The 18,341-nt window shown below is 43.0% G+C and overlaps 2 protein-coding genes across 4 annotated transcripts in view; both read right to left on the bottom strand.

Annotated features, from left to right (window-relative positions):
* Window positions 1-1,300: 1,300 nt before the first annotated feature.
* Window positions 1,301-14,283, bottom strand: rasl10a (RAS-like, family 10, member A; the record flags this gene model as incomplete). The annotated part of the gene is made up of 3 exons (XM_080040036.1): window positions 1,301-1,571; window positions 5,566-5,690; window positions 14,068-14,283. The coding sequence occupies 3 exons, from the start codon at window positions 14,281-14,283 to the stop codon at window positions 1,301-1,303; spliced, it is 612 nt and encodes a 203-aa protein (XP_079896162.1).
* A 2,382-nt stretch (window positions 14,284-16,665) lies between these two features.
* The window catches only part of ap1b1 (adaptor related protein complex 1 subunit beta 1), a 28,146-nt gene continuing 26,470 nt past the window's right edge, over window positions 16,666-18,341 (bottom strand). For all 3 annotated transcript variants that reach the window (XM_080037559.1, XM_080037560.1, XM_080037558.1), the window contains exon 22: window positions 16,666-18,158. In XM_080037559.1, coding sequence (XP_079893685.1) covers window positions 18,084-18,158 — 75 coding nt within the window. In that variant the 3' untranslated portion in view covers window positions 16,666-18,083. The remainder of the gene's footprint in view (window positions 18,159-18,341) is intronic.

Below are 18,341 nucleotides of genomic sequence, written 5' to 3'. Positions count from 1 at the left end.
AATGAAAAAAACAACTGTAAATCTCAACACATTACCATTTAGATCTATTCATTATGATAGCTTTATTAAGATTCCCTGTGTGTCTGTGATGCACTCACGGGGTGTTTTGTGGAAGCCATTGAGCTCTGTCTCCTTGTTTCTGCAGGATATCTGAGCACGAGAGTACTGTATTACATCTACTATTTACTTGAGGCGTTTTTAATATAATATGCTGGCACAGTCCGGATTTCGCTGTGGGATTTTATTGCTCCTTCCTAATCCAAAGCGCCAACATCTGTTGCTTGTCTCACCGTGTCTGTCCTTTGCATGCCTGAATGTCAGCTATCAAACCTGCCTCTCTCTGTTTCCCTTTCCCTTACCAGCTTTCTCCCTCTCTCTCTCTCTCTCACACACACACACACACACACACACACACACACACACACACACACACACGTAACATTGCATGCACATGTTCTTTGTTAAGGGTCCACAGCCTCCTCCAAGTCTCCAGCTCCCTGGATTTAATGTATTCATCAGAAACAGACACATAGTAAGGGGAGAGAGCAGATTAAAGGCCTACAGTACATCATGATAGGGACTGCAGCATTTTCTGCTGCAAGACAACCTTAGTTAAAACCCCCTCCATCGGAAACACACAACTTTTACTGTAGGCCACGTTTGAAACAGCGACAAGGAAGAAAGAAAAAGGCTAGTTCTTAGAATGTAAAATGAATCACTATCTAATCGTATATTTCCATTCTGAGATAATCTCTCCAGAAATTAAGCTATTTTCCTCTTTATTATTCTATTTTGTTGCCATTAACCAAACAGCCTCAATGCAATCCAAATATTTCAGTTATGCACCTCTGCTGTCGACCTTACTGAATATGACAAAAGGAAGACTCGATGATGATATTGCTGCCTCTCCGTTTAAGCCTCACAATCACAGCTTCCATCCTGTCAGGCCCAGTTATAGCCACGAGACAACCCTTAATAATTCCTTCTGCTGTCTAGTTCATGTGAGGGGGAAATCGCTGTGCAATTCTAGTCATATTGGTTTACATCACATTCCTCTCCCTTTACCACCTTCCTTGCACCTACACACTTGGCAGAATCTGACTAGGAAGTGGTTGGATGACCAAGGTGTGGATTGTTGTGTCTTTTACAGCGCAAGAGTCTAATAAACCTCAATATGAAAAAAAACAGCTCAGTAAAGCAGGAGGTCACAGAGTATATTTCCAGCCATTTCGATAATAAGTCAATTTCTCCGCTCTTGCTCCGCTCCTGAGGTGAGAGAGATTGGAAGAGGCTCTCGGGGTCACATGATTGTGCAGCGATTCCTCTGTAGCGCCCCCTGCAGACGGATGGAGGTGTGGTTCTGGCGCATGTTCCGCGCCACGGCGATGCCCAGCAGCTCTTTGAAGAGCAGGACGACATGCCAGTTGAACTTGGCAGAGCACTCCACATAGCCGCACTTCCAGGTTTTCTTCACCAGGACCGACACAGCCCTGCGAGGCATGAAGCGCTGCCGCTGCAAATCTCTCTTGTTGCCCACCACCAGGATTGGCACCTCACTGCTGCTGCCTTCCCTGCATAGGAGCGATAAAAAAGAAAAAAGAAAAGTAAAAAAGGTCATTTCCAAAAGCACAGTTACCACCTCAGTGTTTCTCACAGTGGTTGGCTGGGCGTGTACAATATGTCTGTGCGCAGTTTCTCCTTCTTTCTGAGGTGTGCGGGGGCGGACTGGAGGATTACAGCTCACAGGCTCAAGGGGGCCTCCCACCACACTCTGCAGGGACCGGTTTACAGCATTATGAAGTGTGAAACAGTATTGCAAGCCAGAGGCAGGCATACGATAGCGATTCAAGACTCGTGGTAGACCGTCAGTGTTATTGAAAAACATCAACCATCTAGTCAACCATTTCCAGTGACACCTGATTGGTGGTTTGGGAATCCAATCTGGTGCTTTTCCTTAAAAGGGTTTACGACAGCAATGTAGAAAACAGTAGCTACCAGAAAAAAATTCTGGATTGAAGAACAAATACTATGGAGGAAAGAAGGCTGATTATACAGCATAAATCGGATTTCTAACAATGAGATATACAGTGGCTTGCAAAAGTATTCATACTCCTTGAAATGTTCTACATTTTGTCACGTTACAACCACATACGTACATTCATTTTATTGGGATTTTATGTGATGGACCAACACACAGTGGCGCATCATTGTGAAGTGGAATGAAAATGAAACGTGCTTTTAAAAAAAAATTATAAATAAAAAACTGAAAAGTGTGGCGTGCAAAAGTATTCAGCCCCCCTGAGTCAATGCTTTGTAGAACCACCTATCGCTGCCATTACAGCTGCAAATCTATTGGAGTATTTCTCTACCAGCTTTGCACATCTACAGACTGATATTTATTGCCCATTCTTCTTTGCAAAATAGCTCGAACTACAGATTCAGCATCAGATTGGATGGAGAGCGTCTGTCAACAGCAATTTTCAAGTCTTTCTCAATATTCTCATTTGTTTTTAGGTCTGGACTTTCACTGGGCCATTCTAACACATGCCTATGCTTTGATTTAAACCATTCCATTGTAAATCTGGTTGTATGTTTAGGGTAGTTGTCCTTCTGGAAGGTGAACTTACACCCAGTCTCAAGTCTTTTGCAGACTCTTACAAGTTTTATGCCCTCTATTTGGCTCCATCCATCTTCCCATCAACTCTAACCAGCTTCCCTGTACCTGCTGAAGAACAGGACCCCAAAGCATGATTGTTACGGTTAAGTTCTGGACCCAAGAGCAGACAAAGGCAGTTGTGGATATAATAAAAAAAGGTTTATTTCAACGAGGTGGGGAAGCAGGTGGTGAGTGGGAAAGCCGGGGCGGAGAAGCAGGTAGGTAAGCTGGAGGTTGTGGTCCGGGTAACTGCAGGCAGAGGAAAAAACAACGTTAGGGTGGTGATCACAAAACACGAGACAATGAGATAAGGAGCGAGGTAGAACACTTGTAGCCAGGCGTGTATAGTTACCACTGTAGTGCATGGTACGAACTGGCAACGACAGCAGGGAAGCCAGAGGTGAAGTAGGTGCGTTGATTGATGATGCAGACCAGGTGTGCCACAGAACAGAGGGAGTGGGAGTGGCAAAAGGAGGAGGAGCGCACAGCAGCCAGCTGTGATCACCACAATGATGCTGCCACCAACATGTTTCATGGTGGGGATGGTGTGTATAGGGTGCAGTGTTAGTTTTCCACCACACATTACATTTAGCATTAAGGCCAATAACTTCATCTGAATAGAGCACCTTCCTCCAACCCTTGCCAAAAGCCATGCATAGTCAGATGAGACCAAACGTCAAGTTTTTGGCCTGAATGCAAAATGCAATGTGTGGTGGAAACTAACACTACAAACCACCCTATACACACCATCCCCACCATGAAACATGGTGGTGGCAGCATCGTGCTGTGGGGGTCCTGTTCTTCAGCAGGTACAGGGAAGCTGGTTAGAGTTGATGGGAAGATAGATGGAGCCAAATACAGGGCAGAAAACCTGTTAGAGTCTGCAAAATACTTGAGACTGGGGCAGAGGTTCACCTTCCAGAAGGAAAACTACCCTAAACATACAACCATATCTACTATGAAATGGTTTAAATCAAAGCATAGTCATGTGTTAGAATGGTCCAGTCAAAGTCCAGACCTAAAAACAATTGAAAATTGCTGTTGACAGACACTCTCCATCCAATCTGATGCTGAATCTGAACCTTGAGCTATTTTGCAAAGAAGAATGGACAAAATATATCAGTCTGTAGATGAGCAAAGCTGGTAGAGAAATACTCCAATAGATGTGCAGCTCTAATGGAAGCAATAGGTGATTCTACAAAGCATTGACTCAGGGGGCTGAATACTTTTGCACGCCACACTTTTCAGTTTTTTATTTATAAAAAAAAAAATTAAAACCACGTTTCATTTTCATTCCACTTAACAATGTTGCGCCACTTTGTGTTGGTGTATCACATACAATCCCAATAAAATAAATGTACGTATGTCATTGTAACATGACAAAATGTGGAACATTTCAAGGGTTATGAATACTTTTGCAAGCCACTGTATTTTTCCTTTGAAGGCTTTCTGTTTGGTTCATTGCAAAGTCAGTGGAGCTGGAGGCTTTGATTGTTTTTTTTTCATGAATAATAATAGCATTTAAAAACCCATCGGTGAAGTTGAATTCAGTAAGGAGTATTAAATCAGGTACATGTACACCTATATGTACACTTAATTGGCAATACACCTGTTTCTGTTCTGGTTCATTATGAAACATGGAGGAGAAGTGGTGTAAAAGACGTGCACACTCCAATGTCAGCTGAGGTGCAAATTGTCAAAGTTGCTGCGTCACAGATCATCTCTCTACATAATGAATATAGGTTTCTTTTTGTCGCATCGTTCCTCATCTCCTGACAAGGACTTGCATACTTCTGCACATTTACCATCGACAGATGGACAGGTTGACAGAGAGGGAGAGACAGAGGGGAAAGAAAGGAATGCACAGTACAATCTTCAAGCCCTGAGGCGAAGTTCTTATAGATTTAGGTTTGGAAAACACGCTGCAATAAGCATCTCACTTTTAACCTTTCCACAGGCTGTGCTTACATATCAGTGTTAAAAATATCTCTTCGCATAGTTCCCCCGGCTTCAGTTTTTCTGCAGAGCATGATGTGTGGGCGTATGTGCGTGTGGACATTTGCGGAAACTTTACTGAATTTATGGACCCTACACTGTCATAGTCTCCACTGTGCTTATACTTTAATAAGGCAAAAGAAGAAAATATATTTCATCTCAGATAAGTTGTGTTGTTGACATCCACAGTTCACGCTGTACTGTAACATCCCCCATTATTCATGATTTATTTTATGCATTCCCTCTCCCTTTTCCACCTGCAAGTGGTAATGGTTTTCTATGCTGGGCCATAAACATGCATGGTGACACACTTTGAGCTGCGGGGAGGTCGGGATGAACTGCGCAGTGGCAGTTTGGACGTGTACAACATAGCAGAACAAATGGGGCCACTCACTGTGCCTTTTAATATGTAAATATATGCAGGATGCAGGTGTGCTAACAAAGAATACAGATGATATAGAAGGTGATTCTTATTCGTTTGCATTTTCCCCCCCCACTTGTGTTGGGTCCTTTTGGCCCTTTTATTGGGTTAAAGCCAAACCAGGAGATTTTTATTGTGTCCCCCTCTGGTTCTCAAGCCTCCTGTCTTTTGCTGTTGTATTATGTCCCATAAAATTCTGAAACAATCCTAAAAATAACCTTTAAATCCGAGAAAGGTTGTAGTTACATATCAGTCGGCTGTCATGCAGCAGCACCAAAGACAAATGTCATTACCAAACTGTCAGGATGCAGGGAGGAGGAGTGCCATGAATTAAAAGATGTCACCGCAAGCAGCCTATCTGTCACTGTCAACAATGTGTTATTGTACCGGGCTTTGTGGCAAATTGCATGCTATCTCCAGAAGGGTGAAAGTGATCGTCAGTGAGTTACCAAGCTAAGTGGTTGCATGTTCAGTGACTGTATGTTGACTGTACCTGTGCTCCACTATCTGCTGTCTGATCATCTTGACGTATTCAAAGCTCTCCACGCAGCAGATGTCGTACACCAGGATGTAGGCGTTGGCGTTGCGAACACCTCTGCAGCGCAAATCCAGCCACTCCTGAAGGAAACACAGAGAGAAAAACATAGATTTTTAAGTAGATCCACAGTGTGACCTAGGGGATTTTCTTTACTATGCTAGCAGCTTTGCTCCAGGAATATCAATACTGGTCTGTTGGTAAGATCCACCACTTTGGTCCAGACTGATATATCTCAACAACTATTGGCACATATAGCAGATGCTTTCCAAAGGAAGAATACTTGTCGCCTTCCTTTTTTAATTTTTTTTATCAAAAGCCACCAGCAAGTCAAAAAGTATCTACTATATCCTGTGAAATATCTCAACATCTACATCAAGGGTAAAGTCCCCAGACAATGTATCCTAATGACCTTGGCCAACCCCTGACTTTTCCTTTTGAACCAGCATGAGGTTGACATTTGCAATTTTGAGTGAAACGTCTTGACAACTATTGGATAGATTGCACTGACATTTCGTAGACACAAATTCATGCCATAGCATATGGTTTATTTGAACATTAAGCTCTCAGCATGGCTATGCCTAATTACAACCTCAAAATCAGTCTAGCATATAATGCACATTCAAGATTCAAATTATGTATTGATATGCGCACATTATAAGTACAGGTACATTGGAATTATTGTGCAATCCCTGAGTCAGCTTTGAAAAAAAATTGTTAAAATGTCCTTATTATTGCCCATGTCACCATTATTATTGCTTATATTTTTTCCAAATCTAATGTCATTAGCTACCATTCTTACAGTGTGTGGAATACAACTGTTGTGTAATAAAGCTTTGTTGGTGGAGATGCTTTCTGGTCTATGGTGTCCCTGGTGTTCTTCTTATAGAATATAATTATATCAGAAGGCAGCCTGTGTCATCTGTCTATGTAAATATTCTAAAGAACTTAGCTCCCTGTCATAGTTTGCCTGCCTCTGCTGCTTAGCCTCTGTGGGAAAGTGTAGCGTTAATGAAGTTGTAGAGCTGACATGGTTCAGGGAGTCTCACAGCCTCCAACAAAGTCATAAAACATGGTGAGAACCCGGCAGCGAGCTCTGCAAAATGTCCTAGCTACGCGTGTCCAAGGACAGTGGCAGAGGTCACAGCTTATAACAGATAAGCAAACAGAAGAAGAAAAATGATAGCACACTACTGCATACTTAACTTTTGTTGCTGCTTGGCCAAGCTTTGCGATGCAGTGCAAATGCAGCGGGGACAAACAGCAACATGTATTTGTTGGTAATGAGTTTGAAATGGTAATTAAACACATGGCACAAGTGCGTATACATTTACACCTTTACTGGAGGACAGAGACACGATGACTCATTCTTCTATTAATGCCAAGTTTCCCAGAGCTCTCACAGACCCATCACCACCACCACCGTTACCGCTTCCAACTGCATGCGTTGAATATAAGCATCTGATCTGATAAAACAGGGGAGAGGAAAATAGTGGAAATTCACAGGGAGAGAAGAAAATATCTGCTGAGGGAGGGAAATGAGGAAACAAAAGCATCAGAGAAAGTGGAAAATATGAAAAAAGTAGCGGTGGATCAAAATACGAGCAGACAGGGTGTAAATATAACTTATGGGGTGCAAGGACCCTGCTGACGAAGGACGTGGAGACATTCCGTCAGGGATTGTGTGCAGGTTAACTCAATTTGATTCGAGTAGGCAGCACTTTTTAGATAAAGACATTATAGTATGAGAACATACACAAGTGAACAGAGGATATTGAAAGAGTAGTTTGACATTCTTGGACATAATCGTTCTCACTTTTGTTGCAGAAAATTAGATGAGGATATCGATCTTAAATAAAGGTGCTGTAAGCGGAATGGTTCTTTTAGCTCATTTCCTTTGGTTAGCAGTCCCCTCGCTCGTCCCTACGTCACCACATTAATGCACTGCGGTCTTCAAGCAGCGATTTATCTAGCATCATCTCAGATCCATAAGTGTGATAAAACATGATAAAACCATCAAAACAGACATTGGGAAGGATTTTTACCTGCTACGCCATTGTAGGCGCATAAACATTCACCCATCTGTTGCTCTGGCGTGCACCGGCAGTGAGACCATGAGTGAGTGAGACAGGTGTCGGTTTGTAGCGTTCTCTCTTGTGATTGGATAAAAATTTCGGGATCCTCCAATATGTTTATTTGCCGATCACATGCAGAGCAGCAGACTGAGAGATCGGCTTTATGAAATGTGCACATTATGTAAGTGATCACTGTATGAATAAAGAGCGATTTAACACTTATTAACATAAATAAACCGCTTACTTCACCTTTAACTACTTAATGTGAAGCTGAAACCAGGAGCTGGTTAGCCTAGCATAGCACAAAGACTGGAAGCAGGGGGAAACAAGCTAGCCTGCTTTGCTCAAAAGTAACTAAATCCACTTCACAGAGCCTTTGTAGCTCACTAATTAAAACGTTATATGTCATTTTTCTAATCTGTGCACAACCTGTAAAAACAGAAAGTTGTGGTTTTAGAGAAGATCATGCATGTCGCTGTGAAGTTGCCAGGCAACTCCAGGAGTTCACTCATCTAACTCTCAGCGTGAAAACAGATAAATGTAGCATACTACAATGTTCATGTATTCGTTTAACTTTGAAGTAGATACATTCACTGCATGTATCCACTTGTTTGACCTTGTGACTATATGGTTTTGTACTTGTGTTTATATGCTGGGCCTTTTTTTCCGGATAATCATTTGGATAATTTTTTCAAAATATCTTCAGATTTAAGTCCATATAGCCTATGACAACTGTTGAAGCTGTTTATCTATCCTGATGTCCTGCTTGATGTTAAACATATGTTGGCGTTGTGTTTTTGGCCTGTTGCACTTAGATCCTTGGCACGGTTTGGCCTCTTTGGAGCTCTGTTAGTTGCATCCCTTTTATTTGAAAACACAGATATCAAAGTACTGATTATCACACCTTTTTTAAAATGTTATGCCTCTAATTAGCACTGAGCTAATATGCAGCATTTGCCATGATGATCATTGATTGGGTAGGAGTTGTACCTCTCTATGTGGTGTTTACATTATTCCTTCTACATTCCGCAACAGCTTGTGCATCTTGAAATAGGAGTGTGATCAATACATGGCACAAAATATGTTTTTCAAATCCTAACACTGTACAGGCAATCTGTACAAATAAGAGCGACTGATAATTTGTGACAGGGGAGGCCGGGGGAGCCGGCGGTGATCAGTGTAGCTCATAATGATGTTTACGCTAATGCATCTGTGTCAGTGATGAATCATTTGCCTTCATTCGATTGAGAGTCTATGGGTTTGGTGTTGAGGTGAGTGTGAGGAAGAAACAACCCCACACATCAGCAGACAGTTAGTGAGGCCTGACAGGTATGGAGACAAACATGTGGAATGAAGATAGCAGCCATTAAAACTAAAAGAGGACTGGGTTGAGAGGAGAGGAAGTAAAGGGGGGAGAGTATCGTGAAAACTGGTAAACATATGATTATTTTCCCCCTCCAGGTTGAACCAGTTTTATGTGATATAGGGGAAAATATTCATAGAAGGTAGGATTTCTACAATCATTTCTTCTTGAGGAGTGTGCGACCCAATTGAAATCCAAAGTGGTTTCGAGCAGCCGAACACCTCCGAGCATATTCAACTATTCATGCCAGACAAACAGGACATATTCCTTCACAGATCACCCTTTTCTGATAAGGAGACTGACAACCTGAGATACGCACACTGGCTTCGGTAGCAGCCTCACATCCCTTCAGGTCTAAAAATAGCAGCTTGCGTTCGCATCTCATTTCAATTTTTCAGCCCAGTCCCTTTTTTTAAATGTGGAGGAGGAGGGGCTACAGACAGCAACAACACTTCTAGGAACCCAAACAAGCGGCAATAGAAAGGAATAGACAACAAGAGCTGGGATTAAAAGACTGCTTATGCAATGAGATCAGATGCATTTAAAATGCATGTGTGGGCATGTTTATTTGTGTGTGCTTGCAGGATGTGAAAGCGTACTTGTCAGAGCGTGAATGTGAAGTGTGGTGCCACCGTCTTCACCCTCCAATTGGTCTCCTTAACGCGGTGAGCAAAAAGAGCATCTCATCCCTTCGCTCCCCAAGAGCCAAACAGAACATGTTTCCGTGACAACGGCGGGTCTTGGTCAGTTTTTGAGCAGGCTTTGACAAAGCTGTCATGTCTCCTGATATTAAGGGAGGCAGCTTAACGGTAATGGACACTTTTGATGGATCAATGCCCCCACCACAGGAGGGAGGCAGGTGTGATCTGGTGGGGGTAGGAAGGTGCTGAGCAATTAGAGATATGTCACACACAGGCCACGCCGGACGATTTCAAATTAAAATCTATTACATCCCCAGGGATGCAACTTCCATTACTCAGTGGTGACCTACAACAGGCAAGCAATAAAAGCTGTAGGTTTTAATGACCTTGAGTTATTCACTTTCTGTGAGAGGCTACAGAGAGGATGAGCCGACGCTGGTTTCTCTCCTTCACACACAAAATGTTACAAAAATTACAAAAAATGTGTCATCTTACCAAACATAGCCATGACATGTTTATTCAAAAACTGCTAGCAAAAGATTTTACATAAGCTGAAACAGCTTTAAAGGAATTCAAGAAGTCTAGGCTTCCTAGCTTCTTCTCATAAGAAGATGATTCCCCCGCTATGATATCTGTCGGTAAATATGAAGCTACAGTGAGCAGCCAGTTTGCTTAGCTCATTTGAGGATCAAAAAGCCAGTCTGGGTGATGCAAAAGCAAACACTTTGACACCCTAACACTTCACAGGTTTCTTGCACCCTAATGCAGGCTTTACAGAAGCACACATTATTTCTAATGCTTCTGTACGGATTAGAAAATTAGACGTGAGGCACGAAAATCAATGTTTTCCAACCTTGTTATTACAGACAGTATCAACAGAGATAAGTGAGAGAAACATGTCCAGAAAGAGCAGGATGGGGAGAGGGAGCGTTTTGTGTGGGAGGAAGTCATGGAGATACACGAAGGCAAGAACAAAAAAGGGAAAAAAGGACAAGAAAAGAAGAAGAAAAATCTGTGCTTAATCCGCTGTCAGGCTTATATCCATCTGTTGCCACATCCTATTGGCACACTGTAACAGATGCTGTCTAAACGCAATGCTATCAGCAACAAACAGACATACAGCAAAGCAAACACATCATTTAAACCATTATAGTGGATTACTAGAAGTCTTGCCTGTTTCAGGCATGGGAAAGGATAAAGAAATGGCTGTCTATGTTGGTAAAACCGGGTCACAAGGAGCCTGCTGGAACATTACTGTTTTTCTCTCAAACATAATCTGAATTGATGAGAAATTTCCACGGTGCCTAAGCATGGAGGCGCACTGACTCACTCCATTCTGCAGTGAATTCATCACAAATCTTTAGAAGGACATTATAAAACCTCATTTGGTAACCCTTACTTCGATGCTGTCCATTAAACTCTATGCAACCCTTTCTAATTGACTGCAGCAAATTTCTACGGTCTCCTCTGTTGGTCTTTTATTCCCAGCAGTATTCTAGCAGGGGAACGGCCCTTTAATTCAATCTGCTGTGTGCACTGCAAGTAAATTTCAATCAGGATTTCTTTGTGCTGGAGGTACTCGCTGCTCCTCATGTTCCCAACCCCACAACTGAGGTTACATTTCTCTGCCTACAGGGGTAAATACAGAGCAGGGTGGTTAGTAAAAAAGAAAAAGAATGCCTTGCCTAGGCATACTATTGCCGTGGTAGAAGGTAAAGCTCCTGAGGAGCTACAATATGGTACAAGGTCACTGCAACCTCACAATATGAAAGGCTGCAGTAACCTTTGACCTCCAAAATCTAGTCAGTTCATCCTTGAGTCAGAGTTGTAATTTGTGCAAAGAAGAAAATCCTAGGTAAGTAGACGGATGTACGTACGTCCGTATTGACATAGGCTTGAGGTCACAGTGACCCTGACCTGACCTATCTTCATGAGGTATCATGACGAACAGACAACCCTAAAGCATAATGCCTCCGGCCTTTGGCTATCACCGGTGATGTGGCATAAAAATAAAGCAACATGGCTCATCACTGCACCCACGGGGAATAGAGGACATCACCGGACAAAGACAGGACATGCGGTGAAAAAGTACAGCAGGCCTCTTGGGTCATTCCTCATCAAATGAGTAGCCATAAATCTGTCTGATAAAAATGTTGTGGTGGCACTCGACTAATGGTTTTCTCCGCCTGTGTAGCGTCCACAGAGGTCCGTGCAAACAGGGCGCCTGCTCACTCTACTGCCCTCTGAAATGAGCAAGAAATGTTCACACTATATGACACAACGTGATGTCAAATGATGAAAGCTTTTCTCGTGTGACTCAACCTCTGGGACACACAGTAACGTATACCCACACATTAAAACTCTTGAGACTCTTCAGTATTTCTGCCTTTTGCTCATAAGCTGCCACCACCGACGGCTTGTTTCCTGATGGGGGTTAAGCACCATTTAGCAGAAGAAAGGAGAAACTCAATCAGAATGTCTTAACATAGTGTGGGCAGGAAACAAAGAAGCTCTCTTAACAACGGTGAATCTAGTCGAACAGCTACATGTAACTCTGCAGCAGCCTGACAGCATGATCGCCCTGACCCCCCAGCCTGCCTGACAGATGTTTCCGACGTTAACGCCAGACACGGCAAACCAATACTTGATCAACGAGGCCTTTTGTTCACGCTGATCTCATTTTCTCCTGGCTATACCTCGTCTGTGTAGATAAAAACACAGCTGTTCTTGGGAGAGTGACGTGTGACACCGGAGGGGAGAGAAGGATGGAAATGTTTAGCAGTGGCAGCAGTAGCAGCGTCAGGTGTGGTGACCTTGGATAGTTCTATCCTGAGAGTGTCACTGAGGCTGCGGAGAGCAAGAACACACACCTCAATGTCAACAGAGGCTGGGAGGGAGGCACGTTGTCTCAATACCCAAGGACCTTTCACACGTCAAACACATAAAGGCGCGCGCACACACACACACACACACACACACACACACACACACACACACACACACACACACACACACCACAAAATCCATATTGTTTTTGTTTTCTTTGGGGCTTGAAAAAAGAGAAGAGGATCCTTTTACCAATAGGATATTTTGTCTTAAAGGAAAGGATCAGATTTTTTTTCTTGGTGAAAAAAGGTACCGGCCTATGTACTGTAGGTGTAAATTCCTCCTTTTCATACTAGCTTAGAATAGATCCCAGTGCATGTGATGGGTGATGTAATCCTCAGTCCTCCTTCTGTGTCAAAATGTGCAAGTTTAGCTGGTGCTAATATGAATGAGTTCATCAAATCAAATGACAGCCTCTTTGGTACCAAATTCCCTCGTTGTGTGGCTCAATATTTGATTGTTGAGCTAGAGTAAAGGTACAGTAGCACAAAGAATGAATCTCTTACTAAAACCACTTTTAGAAGAAAGACATTTACAGGATACACACTTGAGACTAGCCCACACTGATTAACTTTTTGTCTTCTTCTTCTTTGCATGGGATGAGGACTGTGAGTTGTGTCTCTCATCACTTAACTTGAGATTCCTTTTGGGGGTCTGCTCAAGGCCATGAGCAATTACAACATTCATAAATAATTTAAAAGCAAATGATGTGTATTTTCCTCAATATCTCCTTTACTCAGCTAGGATGAAGACAATGCTAATCTGCTGTGCACAGTGATTTGTTTTAATCTATTTTCTTTATTTTGCTATAATCTTGTAATTAAGATGTGCTTCTAACTAATGAGGTGCGGGCATATGACCTGTGGCCAGAACTAAAAAGGCAGGCGGTTTCTATTTTTAAATTGGGAGGTTACCCAGGTGTTGTGGATCTGATGCCTGCAGCACAACACTGCCAACCGTTTTCTGTGTATGGGAACCAGATTCAGCAGAGCCAGCATCTATACAGTGTTATTGGCTCATCTGGATATGCTGTACAATGCTCTCAGAGATCTGTGGTAGACATGCAAAATTAATTAACTACAATATGCAACATGGCATTCTTTCCTCGAGAGAGGGGTTTGAGAGAGAGCGAGAGAGAGAGAGAGAGTGTGTGTGTGTGTGTGTGTGTGTGTGTGTGTGTGTGTGTGTGTGTGTGTGTGTGTGTGTGTGTGTGTGTGTGTGTGTGTGACTTTACCGTGTCAAAGTGAAGCTAGGAGGCTTTAAGTCAGTCAGGTCTCCATAGCAACTAGTAGACTAGGGACATCTGATAGCGATAGAGGAATAAATAAAATTGGTGTGTTTGAGGAATGCTACTGGCTGCGATCAGGTGGGCACTTGTAATGCTATATAGAGATTTAAAATGACAAGTGGAATGGAAAGAACATCTTAATGCTCTTCTGATAGCAAAGTTAAATCTTTCGTGACGTCTTAGACAGAGACATGTTTGTAGCTATACCTGACTTGAGCTGGATGGGAAGGAGGAGATTGGCGGGACGTCCAAAATCTTCAGCTCATACATGATGCCGTTCAGTATGGCGGAGGGTCTGTACACATAGCGGGTCCTGGTCGGCGTGTACACCTCCGAGAAATCGTTATAGATGAACTGGCGGATTATAGAAGTTTTCCCCACTCCGGGAGCGCCGATGACTGCGATACTCAGCGTCTCCACCATTCCTGGAGCACGAGGTCAGCACCATGGACAGCGACGACTACGACTATGAATACGAGACAGGCAGATGTGACCGTCCGGAAAGACACAGCTGTTTTGTTTTGCTGCTGTGATGGAATTCAAGCCACCGCCGCCGATTGAACCTCCAGCCTTCCAAATCACCTCAACTGAGTTCAAGTGAGTCAACGAATTGACGGATCACCCAGAAAACTTTATTTCCGTGCTGAGGAAAGGGGGAGGGAGGATCAATAAGCCAAGCACCCAAGAGGTTGTTAAAAATAATAAAGCTTGAGCATGCTCATGCGGATGGAGAGATTTCCGCTGCCTCCGCAATCCAACGCGCAGAGAGAAACTAACCCGAGGCGACCTCGTCCCCGGAGAGGAAGCGTAATAGTCCGTCCTTGTGTTCCCCGCGTGTACATATCTCATCGGGCTCAGGCTAGACTCTGACCTTGTCCTCGGAACGAGCAGGAGCCCCCGGCGTCTTCATTGATTTTGTCCTCTGCACCTCTCACTCATTTCCACCGCCGCGCTCCTCCATCACAATGAGAACGGGCGCGCAGCCTCGCAAATACGCTTTCCACGTGTTCTGCAAAAGCACACAACCCCATGATCTTCTTCTCTTCCCGACGGCAGAAAATATAGATGTACTATGCGGGATTTAAACGAGGATAGGAAATCAACACAGCCCGCAGACGCCCGTTTTACTGTGAAGGCATCTGGAGCCCATTAACGATCGAGCGCTGTGCGTCTGCCTGTTGGAGAGGCATGAGCTGCTGAAGGCTGATCTCTTTCTCTCTCTCTCTCTCTCTCTCTCATCACTTGCAATATCCTCTGCTCATCCAATAGGATCATGCCGTGCGCAAGGCGTGTGAAAGCTTCGAGCTCCCATACGCCGCACAAAAATGCCATAGGAGCAGGCCACACACTTTACATCATCTCACCGTGAGGGTCACGGATGCTGAACATCATATCTCTTGAGGGACACGACTTATTATCTGACAGGGTCTAGGGGCAGGGCAGGGGCAGCAACGCGTCCCATCAATCACTGATGGCAGCAGGTCCACACATCCGCTGACAAGTCTGAGGAGTAAACATTAGACATGTTATGGTCTTGTGTTTTATGGCCTCAGAAAAACTGAAGATGAGTTCCATTGCCGGGCTATACTGTCCATGAGAAACCATTTACAAAAGGCTTTAGCTTGTAAAGTGTGCGTTATTCTAGACTATGAATAACAAAGCAGTTGGGTGTACAGGGTACTGTTCCCTTTTTTTGCAATTACTTGGTCATTTGCAGCTCTTAAGCACAACTTAAACTGGAGAAAAGGGCCTAAAGAAGATAATTAGAGTGGAGGAGGACGTAGCCTACTCAGATATTTTAAATAAACTGTTATGAAGGTTCTGCATTTAAAATATTACTTAAGAAAAAGTACACAAGTGGTGGCACCACAATATACTTATTAAGTATTAAAGGACTCACTATGCAGAAATGCCCATTTCAGGAACTAATTTTCATACTGGTAGGTAGCAATAATAAATACATTACAATTCATTTGTTGATTTATATTTTGTGTTAAAAATCTAAATCTGCAAATAATGAGTAAGGTTGTCAAATAATTGTATTGGAGTAAAGGGTTAAATCTTGGCTTCCAAACTGTAGTGGTGAAGAATAAAGTCATACACAATGTATCACTAATTTGACTACATTAATACTTTGAAGTTCAAGGTTTAAAATGCAACTATATGCTTAAGTTATAAAGTATGGTGCATTTATTGTTTCATTGCTAGAATTTATGGAGTGCATTAATCAGATAAGATCGATAGAATAGATCATTAACAGAAGAGACCGTTGCAGCTTTGTACCAGCAATCTCTTTCTGGTCAATAGGTCTGCATCTGTAAATACACGAACCATGACCATGCACAGGAGGAACAGGTTTAAGATTAGAGGGGCTTTGCCTTTCCAATTAGGAGATGCAGTTAAAGTCCTGATAGAGTTTTCAGAGGAGCTGCTGAACCCTAAACATGGACTTGGCAGCAGATAAACCTTAAGACTTCAACTCATGGCTCAAGGGTGAACAGCACTGACAGACTTGTATGCAAAGCTGTGAGGGCTGCCTCGTCCGTCACACCAAAGCAGCTTGTGAGAAGGGAAGTGGATGATGCCTCAAAGGTCATCAATGATTATAAAGTATGATGTGTGAAAACAATTCAAGCTGGCTTAAAAGGACTCTGGGAATGTGAACTTTGCCAAGCAAATAAAGGGAGATAATATTTTGCATCCTGTAACAAACTGGGAGTTTGGTGCACGGTCCGAAAACGGCAAAGATTTTCCATCATCATAATGTAAATAAATATATAATAATAAACAAAACAACACTGAATTTATCAAGACTTTTAATAGCTCTTTTTTTCAAACGATGAACACACAATGAACAAAGTCATGTAAATCAAAAGCATGTGATTAAACATTAGATTCTTTAAATTTTTATCATTTTGTTTTTATACAGCATTTCATATGAATCCGCCGTCACCACATACAAAGATACACACTCGGAACACACAGCCACCTCTGTTATCTTAACAAGGTGTTAGTGTAAGTGCACACATCCTGCAAAGCTGATAAAAAGGAGCTGGGTGTAATGACTCGAAAAAAGGAATCCAATTTATCGTGTCTGTTGATAAAGCAAGGGTTGCTGGATATTGTTCTCAGCCTCCTTCCCGCTGAAACTGTGTTCTACCTACATGTACTCTTATTACTCGAGTCTTCATCTCAGGTGGCTGCGGTCCACAAAAAAGCTGGGATCAGGATACAGAGAGAGCAAAGTGGCAGAAAGCGCCCGAGTGGCTGTCACTGAGTCAGGAGTGAAGCGGCTATAACAAAATCCTCAACACCCGAGGCTCTCTCCCAGTTTGCCACATGTCCACTAACAAGACTACAAACACAAATGAAACCATGGAATGACTAAATAAGAAAGCAGGCAGTGCACAACTGCTGCTAGTCTATAAAATGTCCAGATATTGACGTACAAATTAAAAGAAACACACACCGACAAACAGTTTCCGAGCACACAGCACACGTCAGACAATCTGCTTTCAGCAGAGGATGTGATCCCACTGCCAAACACAGACAATAAAGAAAACTCTAGAAAAAGACAACAATAATGTAGTTTGTACGTTTGTATGCCTCTCTTTTAAAAAAGGCCAAGACAGCCACTTTCCAATTCACACAGGCAGAGGACGAGTGTAGGATTAAATTAGAATTAAATCTTTTTTTTGCCGCCTTTTAACTGAAAGTATCCTAAATAAATGTGCCGACGGTGATGGTTCACCTGCTAATTGCACACGCTAAAAATAAACTCAATTTGCAGAAAAGTGGGTCTAGATAATGATTAATGGGTCTCATGCAGAGAAAACCAGTACAGGGAATACAAGTCCTATGGATGGCCGTCCCCTGCTCAGTGTCAAAGTGAGAAAAAATGCATCATGAGATAATGTTCTTTAGTTGAAACCTGTGTGTGAACAAACGTACAAAGAGGGGACAGGATAGCTGAGACAGGGACGCAGAAAAGGTTTCTGCAGTCTTAGGAAGAAACAAAAATAAACTATTGGTCAAAATGGGTCAGAAATCATGATTAGCCATCCTAATTTAACAGCTATTGACATACAGCCTGCAGCCTCCCAGGCCCCACACAACAGGAAGTGGCTCCCTGCACCGCATGAGGTCGTAATATGGTTTGTGGGTCAGGTGAAGGGAGAGCGTGAGAAGGCGCCAGCAGACTGTGGGGCTAGCGGCCATGTTGTTCAGGCCTTCAGCATGGCCTCGTAGCTCTGGAACACACACTGGGAAACCTCTGGAGCTCTGCACTTCAGAGAGACCTGGAAGACAGCAGAGTAGACAAGGTTCAACATGGTTTGACACAGTAGTATGCAAGTTACCCCAGGCAACAGTGGGTCACAGAAACCTTTTACAAGACACACCAAAGAAGCCAATACAATGACAAATTTAAGAGAGAATGAAGTTAGCGTCACTGCGATGGCGTAATAACAGGCTACACTGAT

Source organism: Ammodytes marinus (genome assembly GCF_949987685.1).
Source record: "Ammodytes marinus genome assembly, chromosome: 2".
NCBI classification, from domain to species: domain Eukaryota; kingdom Metazoa; phylum Chordata; class Actinopteri; order Uranoscopiformes; family Ammodytidae; genus Ammodytes; species Ammodytes marinus.
This window is presented reverse-complemented; position numbering and strand designations above follow the sequence as displayed.